Genomic DNA, 21,084 nt, shown 5'->3' on the forward strand with positions numbered 1-21,084 from the left:
GCTCTAAGATCTTATGAGCCCACAGCCACTGTAGGACCCAGCTCCATACACTGGTGTGCTGGCACTAGCCCCAGGACCCCACAGCCAGGGACCTTAGAACTCCACCCAAGAGTGGGCCAGCACTAACCCTGGGATCCCCTGGGCCTCAGTCCCACCCACCAGCAGGCCAAAACACCAGCTCCAGGAACCTGTAGCCAGGCCCCAGGACCTGGCTCCGCTCACCAGTGGGGCAGCACTAGCTCCAGGATCCGCCCTTACCTACTAGTCACTGGGCAGGAACCAGGCCTGGGAACCCCTGGGCCCTGGCCCCACCCATCTGTGGGCAGACACCAGCCCCAGGACCAACACAGCCCCTCAGCCAGCCACCTTGGGATCTGGCCCCACCCACTGGTAGGCTAACATTAGCTTTGGGATACACCAAACCCCACAGCCAGCTGTGTCAGGAACGGGCTCTGCTCACCAGCATGCCCACACCAGTTCCAAGATCCCCTAGGGCCCTGCAGCCAGAGACCTGGGAAGTCAGCTCTGTCCTCCAGTGAGCTTGCGCTAACCTGGGATCTGCTAGGCCTGGCCTCACCCCACCAGCAGCTCACCGCCAGATTGGAGACACGTTGGACCCCTCAGCCAGCTGCCCCAGGATCCAGCTCCACTCACCAGTGGGCTAGCAACAGCTTTGGGACACCATGGACCCTGCAGACAGCTGTGTTAGGAATTAGACCCATCCACCAGCAGGCTGACTCTAGAATGAAGACCCCCACTCCTGCAGCCACCCACTCCAAAACCTGGTTCCTCCCACCAGTGGGGCAGCAATAGTTACAGGACGGCCTCCACCCCGGCCCCACAGCCAGCAGCCTTGTGAACTGGCCCCACCCACCAGCAGCTGGCAGTCTCCACACAAAACATGCCTGGCAGTCAACCAGAATGGCAGCCAGCCATGCCTACTAGACTGCCCATAATAGTCAGCCCACCACAACAGCACACTCCCTTCTGGTCGTTAGAGCTATTTCAAGAGCACACGGAACATTCTTCAGGATAGATCACATGCTAGGCCATAAAACAAGCTGTGGTAGATTTAAGAAGATTGAAATCATATCAACCATCTTTTCTGACCACAACTCTGTGGGACTAGAAATCAACTACAAGAAAAAAACTACAAAAAAACACAAACATGTGGAGGCTAAACAACCAATGGATCACTAAAGAAATCAGAGAGGAAATTTAAAAATACGTAGACACAAATGAAAAAACACAACAATCCAAAACCTGTGGGACACAGGAAAAACAGTTCTCAGAAGGGTTTATTGTGATACAGGCTTACCGCAGGAAAGAAGAAAAATCTCAAACAACCTAACCCTAAACCTAAAGGAACTAAAGAAAGAAGAACAAACAAAACCCAAAGTTAGTAGAAGGAAACAAGTCATAAAGGTCAGAGCAGAAATAAGTGAAATAGAGACTTTAAAAAAAGCACTAGAAAAGATTAATAAAATTAAGAGCTGGTACTTTGAAAGGATAAACAAAACTAATAAACCAGTAGCCAGAATCATCAAGAAAAAAGAGGAGAGGACCCAAATCAATAAAATCAGAAATTAAAAAGAAGTTACGATCAATACCACAGAAATAAAAAGGATCCTAAGAGATTACTATGAACAATTATACACCAATAAAATGGGCAGCCTAAAAGAAATGGACAAATTTCTACAAATGTACACCCTCCCAAGACTGAACCAGGAAAAAATAGAAAATATTAGCAGACCAATTACTGGTAAAGAAATTGGATCAGTAATTAAACAACTCCCAAAAAATGAAAGTCCAGGACCAAATGGCCTCAGGTGAATTCTGCCAAACACATAAAGAAGAGTTAACACCTATTCTTTTCAAACTATTCAAAATATCGATGAGAGGGGAACACTTCCAAACTCATTTTACGAGGCCAGAATCACCCTGATAACAAAACCAGACAAAGATATCACACAAAAAAAGATTACTGACCAATATCACTGATGAACATAGACACAAAAATCCTTAACAAAACAGAAGCAAACTGATTTCAACAATACATTGAAAAGGTCACATGTCATTGTCAATTGGGATTTATCCCAGGGATGCAAGGATGGTTCAATATCTGCAGATCAGTGTGATTTCCCCATTAGCAAATTGAACAATAAAAATCATATGTTCATCTCAGTAGATGCAGATAAAGCTTTTGACAAAATTCAATATCCATTCATTATAAAATTTCTCAACAATTTGGGTATAGAGGAACCTACCTCAACATAATAAATGCTATGTATGACAAGTCCACAGAAAACATTTCACATAACAGTGAAAAGCTGAAAGCATTTCCTCTAAGATCAGGAACAAGATAAGGATGCCTACTCCTGCCACTTTGATTCAACATAGTATTGGAAGTCTTAGCCACAGCAATCAGATGAGAAAAAAAATAAAAGGAATGCAAATTGGAAAGGAAGAAGTAAAACTGTCACTATTTGGAGATGAAATGATACTACACATAGAAAATCCTCAAGATGCCACCAAAAACTATTAGAGCACATCAAAGAATTCATTAAAGTTTCAGGATACAAAATTACTGTGGAGAAATTTGTTGCATTTCTATACACTAACAATGAACTATCAGAAAGAGAAATTAAGAAAACAGTCCCATTTACAATTGCATCCAAAAGAATAAAATACCTAGGAATAGATCTAACTATGGAGGTAAAAGACCTGTACTTGGAAAATTATGTCACTGATGAAATAAATTGAAGACAATACAAACAGATGGAAAGATACACTGTGTTCATGGACTGGAATAATTAATATTATTAAAATGATCCTACTACCCAAGGCACTCTATATATTCAGTGCAATCCCTATCAAAATACCAATGGTATTTTTCACAGAACTAGAACAAATAGTTCTAAAACTTGTATAGAAGCACAAAGACCTTGAATAGCTGAAACATTCTTGAGAAAGAAGAACAAAACTCGACATATCATGTTCCCTTACCTCAAACTATACTGCACAGCTACAGTCATCAAAACAGTATGATACTGGTGGAAAAACAGACACATAGATCAATGGAACAAAATAGCCCATAAGTGAACCCACACTCATATTGTCAATTGATCTACAACAGAGGAAGCAAGAATATACAGGGGAAAAGACAACATCTTCAATAAATGGTCCTGGGAAAACTGGACAGCTACATGCAAAAGAATCAAACTGGATTAATCTGTTACACCATGCACAAGTATAAATTCAAAGTGGATTAAAGATTTAAATATAAGACCTGAAAGCATAAATTCTGGAGGAATACATAGGGAATACTCTCTTTGACATCAGTCTTAATAATATTTTGGGGGATATGTCTCCACAGGTAAGGCAAACAAAAGTAAAAATAAACAAATGAGACTACATCAAACTAAAAAGCTTTTGCACAGTGAAGGAAACTATCAACAAAAGGAAAAGGCTACCTCCTGAATGGGAGAAGATATTTGCAAATGATATATCTGATACAGGGTTAATATCCAAAGTATACAAAGAACTCATACAACATCTGAAAAACAACCTGATTAAAAAATGAGCAGAGGATATGGATAGACATTTTTTCAGAGAAGACAGACAGATGGCCAACAGGCACATGAAAAGATGCTTAACATCACTAATCATCAGAGAAATGCAAATCAGAAGCACAATGAGATATCACCTCACACCTTTCAGAATGGCTGTCATTAAAAAAGACAACAGATAACAAGTGTTGGTGAGGATGTGGAGAGAAGGGAACCCTCATGCACTATTGGTAAGGATGTAAATTGGTCAGCCACCGTGGAAAGTAATATGGAGATTCCTCAAGAAATTAAAAATAGAGCTGCCAAAAAAAGAAAGAAAAAAAGAACTGCCATATGATCCAGCAATTCCACTCCTGAAGAAAACAAAAACACTATTTTGAAAAGATGTATGCACCCCTATGTTTATTGCAGCATTCTTTACAATAGCCAAGATACGGAAGCAACCCAAGTGCCCATTGTAGATGAATGGATAAAGAAGAGATGTTACATATATTTATATACATACAGTGGGATATTATTCAGCCATAAAAAATGAAATCTTGCCATTTGTGACAACTTGGATGGACCTAGAGAACATTATGCTAAGTGAAATAAATCAGACATAGAAAAACAAATACTGTATGATTTAACTTATATGTGGACTCTGAAAAACAAATGAACATACATAGCAAAACAAACAGAGTTATGGATATAAAGAACGAACAGGTAGTTGCTAGAGGGCAGAGGGTTGGAGGAAGGGAAGAAGTAAGTGAGGGAGCTTAAGAGGTACCAACTTCCACTTGCAAAATAAATGAGTCATGGGTATGAAATGTACAATGTCGGAAATATAGTCAATAGCTATGTAATATCTTTGTAAGGTGACATATTGTAACTTTTTTTTTGAAATGTATAGAAATACCAAATAACTTTGTTGTGTAACAGGCGCTAACATAATGTTGTAGGTCAGTTATACTTCAAAAATGAACAAACATAAACTCAATAGGCAAAGAGCAGATTGGTTACCAGAGGTAGGGGGTGGGTGGAGTGGGGAAACTGGATGAAGGTTGTCAAAAGGTACAAACTCCTAGTTATAAGATAACTAAGAACTAGCGATGTAATGCACAACATGATAAATAGAATTAACGCTGCTGCTTGTTATATATGAAAGTTGTTAGAGTAAATCCTAAGAGTTCTCATCATAAGGAAAATATTTTTTCCTACTTCTTTAATTGTGTATCTATATTTGATGATGGATGTTCACTAAACTTATTGTGATAATCATTTCATAATGTATGTAAGTCAAATCTTTATGCTGTACACGTTAAACTTACACAGTGCATGTGACAGTTGTATCTCAATAAAACTGGAAGGAAAAAAAGGAATCTGAGTACCCTTTAGCTATCACTTTCTGTGCCCGTTCCCACTCGTTCTCCATAGCCCCCACTTTTCCAGTCTAAGCAACTACTTATCTACTATCTGTCTCTAGATTTCTCTCTTTTGGACATTTTGTATGAATGGAATCTTACAGTGTGTGGTCTTTTGTGACTGACTTTCAATTATCAAAATGTTTTCAGTGTTTATGTTGTAGCATGTTTAAGTACTTCGTTTCTTTTTATGGCTGAATAATATTCCATTGTGTGTGTGTATACACACACACACACACACACACACACACACACTGTATTGTATTCATTCTTTAGTTGAACATTTGGGTTGTTTTTCCACCTTTCAGCTGTTATAAATATTGCTGTGTTAGCTCTTTTCTGCACAGCTTCCCAAATATTTATTGAAAGAATAAATATAGAATCACGTTTAAATTCCTAGAATAAACCTTATTATTTTTTTCAATGGTACATTATTCTTTTGACACAGTGATAGATTGTTTGTTAGTGTTCTGTTTATAAGTTTTACATCTTTAATCACATGTCACACTGGTCTGAGGTTTATCATGGTTTGATATTAAGGTTATGTTAGCTTCATGACATGATTTGGGGTTCTTTGTATTTTATTTTCATGTGGCCTGCGGTATTTTAACATTAGAATTAACAGTTCTTTAAAGTTTAGGTAAAATTTAACTTTGAATCCATCTGATCCAGATGGCATTTTCAATGGAAGAACTTTTGTCTCCTTTCCATTTTCTTGTCTTTAAAAAATTTTTCTACTTCACTTGAGTTAATTTTGGTAATTTGAATTTTGCTATGAAATTACCTGCTCCTTTAGATATTCAAAGTTATTGTCATAAGATTTAAGTGGTATTCTTTTGTATTTCTTTTGGTTGCTCATCTATATGTGGTCATTTCTCCTTTATCAATCCTATTCTTCGGGGCTTCCCTGGTGGCACAGTGGTTGAGAGTCTGCCTGCCAATGCAGGGGACACGGGTTTGTGCCCCGGTCCGGGAAGATCCCACATGCCGTGGAGCGGCTAGGCCCGTGAGCCATGGCCACTGGGCCTGTGCGTCCGGAGCCTGTGCCCTGCAATGGAAGAGGCCACAACAGTGAGAGGCCTGCATGCCACACACACACACACAAAATCCTATTCATGTTATATTTCTCTTTTCTTTAATCATGCTTGTGAAGATTTTTTTTATTAGCTTTTCAAAAGTTTAGTTTTAGATTTATGTTTTCTTTCTGTTGTTTGCCTATTAATGGGCTTGAAAAATCAGTCTCTTTCTCTCTCTCTCTCTCTCTCAAGGTTTCACAATTTTCATCCTACTTCCTTTCTTCCTTACATCATGTTTGGATTTTTGTGTTATCTATTGTTTTTCTTTCTGGGTTTTTCAGCCTTTAATTCTGGAAAAATCTTAATCTTTCTAAAAGTGTCTACTCTGTTTACTTTCTCCCCTTTCTTTCTGGGGATCCTTTTAGATAGTTTTTGACACTTTTAGATTTCATCTGTGTATCTTAGCTTTTTGAAAATGTTTATATTTTCCACTCTGTTTTTTTTAATACTTTTAGGAGAATTTCTAGACCTGGACTTACTGCTCATTAGTATGATGTTTCCTTCTATTCATTTTGCTAGTTAACTCATCCTTTGAGTTTTTTCTTTCAGCAGTTTCAAAAATGTACTCATTCAATTGGTGGATATGTATTAAGTTTATTTTAAATTTGTGTTCCCTTTGGTCTGTTCATTCTGTTTCCTGTGGTGTAGATTGTTCAGTTTGTTGCCTTTCTCTCATAATGCTCATACTCTGCAAGTATCTGGTTATCTTTTTCCTGGGAGTACCAAGTGATAAGCTAGTAATATTTACATGATGAGAAGAATGAAAGCAGTAGACTCTGATTTGTGTTTCTTTGGATAATTTCAGAGAGCAGAGGTGGGGACGTAAAGGCTTGATTTGGGGTGATATGGCTTAAGAGTTGATTCCAAAAAGAACTTCCTGTTTACTCGGTTAGAGGCGTGATCTTCTCCAGGTCCTACCATCCTCTGTTCTATTTGTGGAGTAGGGCGAGGATAGAACACGCAGGGGCCTTGCAGGTGTCTGTACTTGTTACCACTTCCCAAACCAACTGTTCTCTGATGCTTACCTGATTTTTTTTAAACATTTTTATTGGAGTATAATTGCTTTACAATGGTGTGTTTGTTTCTGCTGTATAACAAAGTGAATCAGCTATACATATACATATATCCCCATATCTCCTCCCTTTTGCATCTTCCTCCCATGCTTACCTGATGTTATAATTTCCTTTACCCTCCAGATGGCCCTGGGGTGGTAACAGAGCTTTCCTGTTTCATTGCATTGTGTGGGGTGGGAATTCTCTGCCCAGAGCAATATGGAGAATGGAAAAGGTCACAACTAAGAAGACTTTCCCAGTCTGTAACACTTGGCCCTCTTTATCTCTTGACTGCTGTTTCCCTCACATTCTGGCAGCCAGTTACTTAATGTTTCTCCGTTTCTCCTTATACTATCTGTTGCTTTTGTATAATCTCCGGAGTTGGGTTGGAGGAAGGGAACCAGGAGGACATATAGTTTGACATCTTGCACAGGAACAGAAACTACAATATTTTAAAATTATCTATTTGTGTGTGTGCCCATCACAAAACAACTCATTATGGTAGGGATTGTTTCATGTATCTTATCACAGTTCAGGGTAAGACCTGGTGCCTAGTTAAATGATTGTTGAAAGAATACCATTTCAAAGGATTCTTCCATTAAAAACACAAGTTAACTACCGATACAGAGCTTTCTTAATGTTGTAAAATCATAACTACATTTATTAAAAATTTGTATGAAAGTTTTTAGGATTATTTAGATCACTTTAGAGGAAGTTATAATCCACAGAGTTACAACAAAAAGAAAAAAACTAACATAATGTAGTGTTTTATAATTCTTGAAACATTTAACCTATGTTAAACAGGGCTGTTATTCTTGTCCCCATCTTATAGATGAAGCTATGAATCAGAGATGACAAGAACTTATCTAAGACCAAACAGCTAATAAGTGATGAGCTAATACGTGGGGCTGCAAACAAAAGTCTCCTGACTTGAATTCTGTAAAGACTAATGCCTTTCTTCTTTATTCCTCAGTGCTTTGCTATCTTAGTGGGTATTTGATCAATGGAATTGAACTGACCTATAATGTTCTGTCCTCTCATGTTTTTGTGCTGTGAAGTGAAACTCAATGGCTTTCATCTAGAGTTTAAATTTAAAGCCAAAGTCCTTACACAGGGCTTTTGAGGCCCTTCATGATCTCTCTCTCTTTCCCATCCACCCTTTTCATCTATTCTCCTCTTTGTTCATATTTATTCTGCCACACTGGGCTTCTTACTACCTTCCAGTATGCCACGCACGCTGTTCACTCTGCTAGAAGTGCCTTCTCCAGAGTGGCATCTTCACCTCCTTCAAATCTTTGTACAAAGGTAACGTTCTCAATTACAGTTTCCGAGACTATCCTATTTAAAAGTGCAAACCATCTACCATTATATACACTTCTGATCCCCTTTGCTTGAATTGTTTTTCCATGAGCACTCAGAGCATAACTCTTCTAGTACACTCTACAATTTATTATTCACTGAATCATGGTCTGTCTTTCCTCATTAAAATGCCAGTTCTAGTGCCTGGCATAGTACATGGCTCAATAAACACTTGTTGAAAGAATGAATGCAGGAAGGAAATTCAATTGATTAAACTAAACTTTAGTAGTAATACTTGATTGTTTTTACTTTAGAAGTTGAACATTTTGAAGTCCTTTTAGCCAGGAGTATGTGTTCATGAATAGTATGGAAATTTACTCTAATTCACTAAGATTTGTTTATCAATTTAATGTTTCTCCTGAGTTTTTTTTTTTTTTTCGTGGTACGCGGGCCTCTCACTGTTGTGGCCTCTCCCGTTGCGGAGCGCAGACTCCGGACACACAGGCTCAGCGGCCATGGCTCACGGGCCCAGCCGCTCCGCGGCATGTGGGATCCTCCCGGACTGGGGCACGAACCCATGTCCCCTGCATCGGCAGGCGGACTCTCAACCACTGTGCCACCAGGGAAGCCCTCTTCTGAGTTTTAACGCATGTCAATTTACATAAAATCTATTGACTTTCTTGCAGAAATGATATGATTCTCTGTAACATAGATAACAATATAGAGTCTCTGTAGAGTCTCTGTTTAGTAAACAGCAGTACAGTATTGGTAGCAAAGTTAGTATTATTCAAAACACTGCCTGAGATCTAAGTTGATTCTAGTTTTCTTTAGAACATGAAACCATCATATGACCATTGAAATCTTGAAGTAGGTAGCAATTGATGTCACCTTGATATGTTTTGAAAATTTAAATGATGAACTGTTTTCATTTTCATATTTTAAGAACATTATTAGTTCTAATCATTTTCTGATTATATATATAATATTTTAATTATGTATTCAATATTTGTATCCATATAGTAAAGTAGGAATTTTCTTTATTAGCCTTTACTTTTATTTAAACATTTCTTTTTTTTCTTATAGGTTTGCTTTGAGGTCACATTGATATGAAATATGAAGTCACCTTTAATAACTTCATCTGGGAAAGAGAAAGACTTCTTTCTTATTAAAGAAACACAAGGAAAACAAATGACCAAATGAATCATACCAAATGCTAACTCTACATCTTTTTGTATCATCTGTTTTTAAAACCATCAAGACAAATGACTTGTGCTTTAAAGAATATGATTTGTTCATCAATGTTACTTTAGCAGTTTTTAAAAAATCTTTTTCACCTTAAACTGTACTCTTATAAAATTTAACACAAAGATTTTTAAATCTTTAAGACCTTGTTTAAAATAGCTTTCTTTTTTAGTTTTCAGAACTTCAATCCTTAATGTACCCTTTTTTTACTTGACAAAGTCCTCAAAACTACAGCATCAGGAAAGATATGGACTTGGAAACTTATGTTATGGTAATAGGCTGCAGCGAATTTAAGTGGATCATTCAAGAAACCATCCATTTTATCATCAGAAGTGTCACATAAGTATATAATTCTTAGCTTTAATGCAAACAAAGTTGCTTGAAAATGGCATGGGTAAAATTCTTACGGAAACCTGGTGGCAATCTTGGAAAAGCTTATCAACCTGGGAGTATGCTATCCCTAGCCCCTACCAAAGGCTTGTTGAATGAACCAGGACAAAACAGCTGCTTTCTTAATAGTGCTGTACAGGTGAGACCATAATTTCTTGTTAAATTTTTTTTTTTCTTGTTAAATTTTAAAAAGTGCCTTTCAGGAAATTCTTTGCTTAATCCTTCTTTAACTTGTAAATTAAGAATAAAGTTATTATTGACTAGAATGACTTTTTAATATCACTTTTAATAGTAGCAAAATATTTTGACTGGGCATTTTGGTTTTTATAATAAATGGAAATGTTGTTTTCAACAGAATGATACATTGCCAGGATATAAAAATATCTTGTGGCTTAAAATATTTACTTAGTAAATTAAGAATGTTTCTAAAATACATAAAATTATTTTTTTGAATTAGCTAGTCAACCCCTCTCTCCCCCCCTTTTTTTTTGTTTAAGAAATGCAGTAGGATCCCCATAGACAGCATAAAAAGAAACAAGCTCTGTGGATTGAAATGAGAATGCAGAGTTTTTTGTTTTGTTTTGTTTTTGCGGTACGTGGGCCTCTCACTGTTGTGGCCTCTCCCATTGCAGAGCACAGGCTCAGTGGCCATGGCTCATGGGCCCAGCCGCTCTGCGGCATGTGGGATCTTCCCGAACCGGGGCACGAACCCGCGTCCCCTGCGTCGGCAGGCGTACTCTTAACCACGGTGCCACCAGGGAAGCCCAGGAATGCAGTTTTTAATCTCAGTACTCAAATTCCTCCCCCCCCCACCACACTGTGACCTTAAATCCCCTCTGTAGAATCATAATTTGGACACCACTGTTGTAGTTAAATTAACGGTTAATTCATTTTGCTTCAGTCCTTGTTGAAATTCTTTTAATTAGCAAATATGTATTAATCCAACTTTCTACCTTACATAAATATCTTTTCTTATGTATGATAGTTTTTATTTAACATTTTCAGATTTTTTAGGGGCCTATATCCTTCTGACCGTTGATTGTATAGTACTAAGGATGAGGAAGATTTAGAATATTGGAATGTTACTCTATTGACACTAGAATATACCTTAAAAGATTTTATTGAAAATAAATAGCTTTTCACGTGTTTTCTTTCTATTGCTTTTTACGTGTTTTCTTTCTATTGCTTTTTTTTTCCTCCTGAAAACTGAGAGTAGAAAGAGAAATATTGCTTAATTAACTCATTTGATAAATGAACACATCTAGAATGTGTCAAGTGCTCAGACATCTGACTCAGACTTGTGTTCTTAATTGTCTGCTGTCCAGGACATATGTCAAACTTGAAAGTTTTATAACTCACTCAGGGAAACAGAAGCAATTGGTATTAGAAAAGCATTAATTCTAATTTATGTTGGGACCTTTAAATGACAGTCACTGTTCTGCCCTGGCTGAAGGATCCCTTTGGCATTAAGTGCTGTGACAAGGGCAGGAAAATATTTATTGAATGACACCTGATATAGAGAAATACCAGACTCCAAAAGACATGGAATTATATGCTTTTATTGAATCAGGCTCTGAGAAAGAGCTTCTGTCATTTCAAATCTTTTCCTGTTAACCCTTTTCCAGTTCTTTTTTTTACATTTATGTATTTCCCTCTGTGTCTGTCCCTTTTTTTGGCTCCCAAAATACTGTGTATACTTTAGGGAGATGAAAAGCTTATTATAACAAAAGAAAACTCTGAGCAAGGACACTTACGTGGTAAAGAAAATGGAGAAGTATTCCTATGTTGATATATTTAGAAAAAAAATGAACAGTCCACTGACCTTTGCCATGAAGGTTATTTCTACTTATCTACATAGCTACCAGTTATGGTGCTCATCACTCCTTTGTGTGGATCCAGCTTTCCATCTGGTATCATTTCTTCTGCTTGAAGGATGACTTTTGTTATTGAAAAATATTTTCATTCATTACAGAAGTTTAAGTTGACAGTTTTTCTTTTAGTATTTTAAAGATTTTGCTCATCTGTCTTCTGGCTTGTATTACTTCTCCTGGAAAACTATTGTCATTCTTATCTTTGTTCTTGTGTTTGTAATGTTTCCCTTTTTTTCTGGCTGCTTTTAAGATTTTCTTTTTTTAACTGGTTTAAAGCAATTTGGTTATGATGTGCCTTGCTGTAGTTTTCTACATGCTTCTTGTGTTTGGGTTCATTGAGCATCTTAGACCCATGGCTTTATAATTTTAATCGAATGTGGATGGGCTTCACTGGTGACGCAGTGGTTAAGAATCCGCCTGCTAATGCAGGGGACATGGGTTCGAGACCTGGTCTGGGAAGATCCCACAAGCCGCAGAGCAACTAGGCCCATGCAGCACAACTACTGAGCCTGCGCTCTAGAGCCCGTGAGCCACAACTGTGGAGCCTGTGTGCCACAAGTACTGAAGCCCGCGCACTGCAACAAAGAGTGGCCCCCACTTGCCGCAACTGGGGAAAGCCCGCACGCAGCAGTGAAGACCCAACACAGCCAAAATATAATAAATAAAATAAAAGTAAATTTTAAAAAAATGTGGAAACTCTTTGACCATTATTTCTTCAAAATTTTCTATCCCTCCCCTCCTTTGGGGGATTCCAGTTATTGATACATATTCAGTTGGTTGCTTTAGGTCCCAGAGCTCACTGATGTGCTCTTCATTGTCTTTCTCATTCTTTTGTTTTTCTCTCTTTCATTTTATGGGATTCTATTGCTGTGTCTTCAAGTTCATTAATTTTTTTCTTTTGCATTGTTTATTTAATCTGCTAGTAATATCACCAGTGTATTTTTAAATCTCAGACATTGTAATTTTCACCTTTAGAAGTTTGCTCTGGGTCTTTCAAAAATCACTTGTGTCTATACTTAACATGTCCAGTCTTTTCTCTGACCTCTTGAATATATGAATACAGGTATAATAATTGTTTTAATGTACTTGTCTACTAATTCTGTCTGTGCAAATTCTGTTCTTTTTTTTTCTTTCTAGGTTTGGAATATATTTTCTTGTTTCTTGTAATGCCTGGTAATTTTTAAAAATTAATTTATTAATTTATTTATTTTTGGCTTCATTGGGTCTTAGTCGCTGCATGTGGGCTTTCTCTAGTTGAGGTGAGCGGTGGCTACTCTTCATTGCGATGCACAGGTTTCTCATTCTGGTGGCTTCTCGTTGTGGAGCCAGGCTCTAGGCGCACGGGCTTCAGTAGTTGTGCCATGTGGGCATCAGTAGTTGTGCCTTATGGGCTCTAGAGTGCAGGCTCAGTAGTTGTGGTGCATGGGCTTAGTTGCTCCATGACATGTGGGATCTTCCTGGACCGGGCTCAAACCCATGTCCCCTGTGTTGGCAGACAGATTCTTAACCATGGTGCCACCAGGGAAGCCCAGGTCTGGTAATTTTTGATTGGATGTCAGACGACATTTTAAGTTTTACTTTGTTGGGTGATGGGTATTTTTATATTCCTAAAAATATTCTTGAACATTGTTCTGGGATAGGATTAGTTTATTTAGAAACAGTTTGATCATTTTATGTTTAAGCTTTGTAGGCAGTACCAGAACTGTGTTTATTCTGGGGTTAATTTCTCTGCTAGTGGGGAGGGACAGTTCTTTCTTTAACTGATGCTCTGTGAATTATGATGTTTTCCACTTTGGCTGTTGAGAACAGGCACTGCCCTGAACTGATATGTGCTTTGGGCATTACATCTAATCTTTTGGGATTTTCTTTCCTGGTCTCAGGTAGTTTCCTCACAGTGCTTACCTGAATACTCGAGAGGCCCCCTCGAGCTCTGGTGTTAACTGTGTGCAGCTCTCCCCCCTGTGGCACTGTGTCCCGCCAACTCTAGCTGCTTTGGCTTCCCTGAACTCCCAGCTCCATCCCTTCAACCCAGGGAATCTGCTGGCCCCTGATGTTAAAATGTCTAGTGTATAAACTAATTTAGAAAGCCAGTCCTCACTGACAAAGCAGCTATTCAAGTAGACTTCTCTCAGAAAAAGCCTGACTTCATTTTTAAAAATTCAGAATATAAATGCTAATACGCAGTTTGATGAGTACTTTTTAAACTGCTGAGAAATAAATTGTGAAATACGTTTTGTAAGGAATTACTAAAAATGGACATTATTAAAATGTTTTGGATGTAATATAAGTAAGAAAAATGAATTTATATGCCATTTCCCCTTAATTTTTTTAAATTTTTTATATTATTTTGAGGTCAGGAATATGATGAAAGGTTTATATTCCTTTATTAAATGCATATGCATATATGTATTAATCTTTGGGGAATAACTAAATAAGAAACATGCATAAACATTCAAAATAACTACACTAATTTTGTTAGGTACCATGTTAAAATGAAACATGGAAATAATGCAAAAGAAAAATGTTTATATTATAAAATTATATTGCTAAAAACTAATTAGTCCAACAACTAGCTTAGGCTTTAATTTAAAACAGGTGGTAGAATATAATCAACATTTTTAAATGAAATAGGATAAAGGTTAACTATAATGCAGATAATTTTTGGTATGGATTTGTGAAAATCATTTTTAAACTTTTATATTGAGTAGTATACAGAGAAGTCACATAAAATATTTTTTTCTGTAGTTTAGATCCAGTGTAAGTTAAACATTTTGCTAACCCTAGAAAACATTACATTTGAAAGACGTAATTCGTAAGCCTTATAAGCAGATTATAGAGTTTTCTCTTTTGGCTGAATAGTTTGAACTTTTATTTGATGAGAAAGTGGTACAGTTAAGTAGGTATGATATAATTGGTGTGGTTTTGAGTTCTGTAAGTTAAAAGCAAAGTTAAAATATTTAATAGCTAACATTTATTGTGCTCTTACTGTGCATTGGTACACTGTGTTTTATCTAATCTAGTTCTTACAGTGATCCTAAGAGATAGGTACTACTTTTATCTTCCTTTCAGTGATGAGAAAACTAAGTTTCAGGAAATATTTTGCTCAAGTCAGCCCAAGAGCTGTAAACAGTAAAGCCAGAATTAGAACCCAGACAGCCTGTCTTCAGAGGGTGTATCACTAACTACAGTGCTGTGCACTTCTCACAGCTGTGCTGTCGTGACCTTCATCTTGACAAATGAATGAATTTTAATGTATATTTTATGGTATGATAGAATATGATATGCAAGAAAGTTGTTAAACATTTTCAAGTGCTCTGCAAAACACTGAGTTATTTGTGATAACTAAATGAATCCTATTAGTTATGCTTTAAGAAAAAGCAACTATCAGAGAAATTCTGAAATGGCTTTCAGTTACTGAGTTATTAAAAAATAGGAAACTTTTAAAATTATTTGTTTTTATTAACTTTTTTTTTTTGGTTGGGAGAAATGTGAGATGGTGAATGGATTTTCTTGGTTTTATTATTTGAGGAAGTATCTTAATTGTTTGTTGTAATAGTATTTACAGCAACAAATAGCAGGTTGCATTCAATGCATGCCACTTGTGTACTGGGCACTGCTCTAAACACTTCACATATTACATACATATATTTAATCCTTACAAGCAGTCTATGAGGCTGACACAGTTATCCCCATTGTATAAATTTCAGATTTTTCTAGAATGATTTTAAGTATTAGACTGATTTATTTAAACAACTACAGTCTTTTTTATTTTGTTTTTGTTTTTTTAGTAGTAAATGATGATTGGATAATTGCAGCAAATATATTCAGGTTATTTTTTAACTGCTGCTTCATATTATGCTGTACCCCCATGACTACACAGATGCCCCCTTCTTCACTCAATATACAATGACCACACAGGCCTCTGCCCTTTTTTCTTGCCACTACATACTGACCCTTATTTGGTACACCCTGACTTTTAACTGCAATTATATTTCCTTCCTAAATTTCAGTTCATTCCAAGTATTATAATCACTTCCTCTCTCAAGTCTCTGCCAAGTCCTGCATTCAGTATCCCTTGTTTCCTGTTCATATAAATTCCTTAACTGAGGAGTTATTTTTTTCTTGTTCTGTGCCTGTCATGGTTTTTACATGTGAATCCATAGTAATATTTTCTAAATCCATCTTTTATATATGAACTACATGTATATAGCACTTTTATACTTATTATTTTTAGTAGTATATATCTGATTATGTGCAAGAGACTAAAAGAAGCTATTAGCCTCCCACAATTTAAAACATATTTAAATCTGTCTTTCATCCCAGTGAGAAAAATATTACTGTGTTTCTTTCTTTCTTTACATCTCACTATTTTTTAGGTTTTATGGCAATTAGATATATTCCGAAGAAGCTTGCGGGTTCTGGATGGACATGTTTGTCAGGGAGTTGCCTGCATATTTTGTGCATTGAAGGTAACCTTTTAATAGTTCCGAAAAATTACTATTGTTTCTCAAAAGATTTAATTTTATTTGATAGTTTGGTTTGTTTGACATATTTGTTTAGTTTATTTGTAATTAAAGTTATTGTCAAGTGACTTACAGTTTTGAAGAGAAATTCTTAAAGTATGACTTATTCAGGTTTACGGATTCATTTTTCTGTGTTAGGAACATTATATTTTTCATTATTTTGAAATAATCATTTAACAGATGTTTTTTGAGTTACTACTGAATTCTGGGCACTGCTGTAGTTACTAAGGATACAGCAGTGAACGGAACTAATAAAAATCCCTGTTCTCATGTAGCTTATATTCTTGTAAGGGAGAAGAAAATAAATAAACAAAATATAAAGTATGTTAGGTAATAATAATTGCAAAGGAGGAAATATAAATCAGGGATAGGTACTAGAGAGTGTTGAGTAGCAAGGAAAGCCTCACTGAGAGAATGACATTTAAATCACAACTTGGAAAAGGTGATGGAGTGGACTAGAGCCTTCCAGGCAAGCAGGGACACAGCAACTGCAAAGGCCCTGAGGTGGGAGTGTGCGTGACATATTAAAGGAAACCTGACTGGTGGCAGAAGCTTTGTGAGCAAGGGGGACAGTGATAGGAGATGAGCTCAGAGGTAAGGTGAGTTGTGGTGACTTCAAAAATGTCTGCAGATTCTTTTGCACTCTTCTATTGAAAGGTGGAGTCTAATTCCTTGAATATGGGTTGCCCCTAATGTTTCATTTCCATCATATAGAATGTGGCAGAAATGAGATTAGGGTAGATTAGAAAAAGTGATAAAGTTTCCACCTGGCTCTGTCTGTTGGGGTGCTCATTCTTGGAAGTGAGTTGCCATGCTATGAGGAAGCCAAGTTGGTCATAGCTACGGCCAAGTTCCTGGCCAACAGGCAGCACCAACAACCAGCATCAACCTCTAGACACTAGTGAGCGACCTTCAGATGACTCCCAAGTTCCAGCATTCAGACTATTACAGATGACTGCAAGTGGGGCAGAGTTGAGCCGTCCTCACCCAAACTGCAAACTTGTGGCCAAAATAAATGTTATTTTTAGTACCTAAGATTTGGGGTGGTTTTGTTGTGCAGCAGTAGATAACTGGAACAGGAGTTCAGATTGTGTAGGGCCTTCTAGACCTTTGTGAGGACCTTGACTTTTTCTCCTGAGTGATTTAGGAAGTCGTGGGATTGTTTTGAGTGGAGGAGTGATATAACCTGTGTTAAGTAAGTATAATATTTGGACTAGATCTCTTTGGCTGCTTGGATGAGAATATATAGATTAGGGACAAAGGCAGAAACAGGGAGTCCAGTATATATTAGTAACTCATTTATGTCGTTGAAATTTTTGCCCAAAAATTTAAGATTTGATTAATATGTTTTCAGAAATAAATATTTCAGGCTTTTACATTCTTGAATATTCTTAGTACACACACATATACATAATACAGGAAAATAAAAGGTGGTTTTCATGCTTTATTTTGACTTACATTCCTAAAAAGGCTGTTTGAATAAGTCACCAAAGGAGGCAATTTAATTTTTTTTTTAAATTTTTAAATTTAATTTTATTTATTTTTTTATACAGCAGGTTCTTATTAGTCATCAATTTTATACACATCAGTGTATACATGTCAATCCCAATCAGGAGGCGATTTTATATTCTCTTTTTTATATGGTAAAAATAGGGTTGATGAAGAATGAACTTAGATCAGATTACAGTATTGCATTTTATTTACTCTGCAGTAAATTTTGAATGTTTTGTCCAGTTGTAAAAACTAGTTAAATTTTCTAGCTCAGGTCTTCCCATAGCCTTACACATCACCTGCCTCTTTCCCCTGCTTGCGTCCCCTGCCTCAAAACACCTGTGCGTGTGCGTGTGTGCACGCAGGCGCGCGCGCACACGCACACACACACTGCACTGTCCTCCTTGCAGTTTCTCAGAGCTGGCTTTCATCTCTGAGTGTTTTCATTATTATTCTTTTTGTCTAGAATGATTTTCTTCCAGATGTCCCTGTGGCTAACACCCTTATTTCCTTTATGCCTCTCCTTAAATGTTATTTTTCCATCAGTGAGACCTTCCCTGACTACCCTTGGTAATAGGTAAGCTCCCTTCCTCTCTCCTACCCCCAGCATGCCTATCCCTATTACACTACTTTATCTTTCTCTCTTGTATTGTATTTCTTTGTTTTTCTCTATTGTACTTATTACATTCTGGCATATAATTACTTATTTGCCCTCTCCTCATTACTACAACTAGAATGTATGCTCCATGAGGGCAGGGTCTTTGTTTTCTGGTGTAGAACAATGCCTCACATATACTAGACAATCAAAAAAATAGATGTTAAATGTGTAGGATTAATATCTTAAACATTACCTGGAAAAGTTGACTACCTAAATAAGAAATGACTTTTGAAAATATTTTTCATTTTTTATCATTTGTAATTGTAGCTAAAAATTTTGGTTCTGAATATCTAATATCACTTGGCATCTTTCTTTTTAAATTTCTTATTTGTAAATTAAATTTTCTTGTATCAGTGGAACAGATTCTTGAAATATTTCCTAGCCTACCATATGTTCATCTTAAATGCAGTTTTTTTTTGAGATGACATACCCCTTGAGCTAATTAATATAGAACTTAATATGATCAATCCTTATTTGGTGGTTTATCACACAGCAAACTTTATTTTTTCCCTACTTTCACTCACCTAAGATGATTGTCATAAAACTGGAACTTATTAAAAAGTTTTTCTTGCTTAAATTCAATAAAGAATATAGAAGACCAGATTAACACCTATAATTTAATGTTCTTGAATGATGTTCCCACTGTTTCAAGTCTAGTGAGTTCCTACTGTTTTATTTGATTATATGATGTTTATTTTTGTATAACATAATTTTAATTCCTGCAGTACACTTTAAGATTTAAAGCAACTTATCTCAAAACTCTTTCTAAATAACTTAGATCGTAGTCAGCTAGGAGACAGTTTAAAAATGGGCCTCATCTCAATCAGAATCTCTGAGGATGGGATCTGAGAACTTTCCATGTTTAATTCTTATGCACTAACATTTGATTTAGAGACTTGGGCAACCATTTCTACATATTACTCATAGAAATAATTAATTTTTTAATGGAATTTTAAAGCAAAAGACTGTTAGTTTGAGTATAGAGTTTCGAGTTTCGCTGTTGAAATGAAATTGCTCAAGTGTTTTTTAGTTGTTGGTGTTAAACTTACTGGTTGAGTATTTGTTGATTCCCAGACGATATTTGCACAGTTTCAACACAGTCGAGAAAAAGCACTTCCTTCGGATAACATAAGGCATGCTCTTGCAGAAAGTTTCAAAGATGAGCAGCGATTTCAGCTTGGCCTCATGGATGATGCTGCAGAGTGCTTTGTAAGTATTTCTGATAATCCTTAAGTTAGAATGGCAGTTTGCATTCCTTAAATTATGCACCTTTTGAGACAAATGAAACATAAATTTATAGCAGTGGAAAAGTATCAGAACTGCTCAGTAGATCCCTGTCTTACCTACCCTTCAAAGCTCAGTTTAAGTCCACATGTGTTTTGTGTACTTTTGCTTTTGATTATTTGTGCTGCTCTAATTTTTCAGTTAGGCTACTAAAATACTTTAAAATTTAGTTACTGGAGCAAAAAGGCTTATTATGTATAAATCATAGCACTTAAGTCGTTCTGTTCCATGGGATTTACATATGCAACACACTCTCCCAGTAACATTTCTCATTACATGCAATGATTCTCTTTGAAGAGCAGAGGATCTTGATGGGCAGCTGTCAGGGGCAACAATTCTGATATACACCTTACTCCAGGTTGAGAATCACTCACTGAGGTTGATGTTCTGAGACTGTTACCACCATATTGATAAGTAGAGCATTCCTTTGATCAGGGATGTACCTTATATACCTTCTTAAATATGCATGTTGATGTTTAATCGTTTCAATAAAATAGATGTCACCTATATTTAAGATAGCTATTTCTTCTCTTAGTTTTATATCTCTTCAGCAAATTCTGTAAATTCTTTCATCAGAAACCCTTTTAAGGTTTGCGTCGCCATGTTATTTCCCTGTCACCATTTCTGTTTAGCTCGGGCCTCTACTCTCAGCATTATTTAAGCCTCCTTGCTAGTGTCCTTTTAACCTATATCCTAAGAGTCTTTTTTAGCAGCCACCATATTAATATAAATTTTTTCAGATAAATGCTTGCACTTCATATATTTCTGTGATTCACATCTGACTCTCTTCTGACATTTAAGGCTCTTTAAATTCAAACTCCAGTTTATCTCTTTGCTTCCTTCCTGAATTTTCCCTTCTGGTGAGATAGTTTCAGTCCATTCCTCAAACATGTCTTTTAAATTCCTGTTTTTATAGCCTTTGCTCAAGTTCCTGAAATATTCAAAACTTTCCTAATCTATTTTTGTTAAAGTTCAACATAAGTCACATCTACTAGATAATGCATCATCAAAGCATCCCAATCCGTTCTCCAAATTTTTGAAGAATTTATTACTCTTTATAGAATTCATTTGGCATTTGTGGTTTTTTTTAAATGAACATCTCGAATGCTTAGCACACTTGCCATGTTGACTAAAATATGACAAAAACAACACACACAGTCATGAAATATGCTTTTCATACTTCTCATGTTTATAATTGCTCCACTGCTTAAAATATAAATGGATAT

At 36.5% G+C, this 21,084-nt stretch overlaps 1 protein-coding gene across 2 annotated transcripts in view; it reads left to right on the top strand.

Moving 5' to 3' along the window:
- Window positions 1–9,867: 9,867 nt before the first annotated feature.
- Window positions 9,868–21,084, top strand: part of USP53 (ubiquitin specific peptidase 53) — a 44,966-nt gene continuing 33,749 nt past the window's right edge. For both annotated transcript variants that reach the window (XM_060148658.1, XM_060148659.1), the window contains exons 1-3: window positions 9,868–10,170; window positions 16,279–16,371; window positions 19,649–19,783. In XM_060148658.1, the coding sequence (XP_060004641.1) occupies window positions 10,027–10,170; window positions 16,279–16,371; window positions 19,649–19,783 (372 nt within the window). In that variant the 5' untranslated portion in view covers window positions 9,868–10,026. The remainder of the gene's footprint in view (window positions 10,171–16,278; window positions 16,372–19,648; window positions 19,784–21,084) is intronic.

Source organism: Lagenorhynchus albirostris, chromosome 4 (genome assembly GCF_949774975.1).
Source record: "Lagenorhynchus albirostris chromosome 4, mLagAlb1.1, whole genome shotgun sequence".
NCBI classification, from domain to species: Eukaryota; Metazoa; Chordata; class Mammalia; order Artiodactyla; family Delphinidae; genus Lagenorhynchus; species Lagenorhynchus albirostris.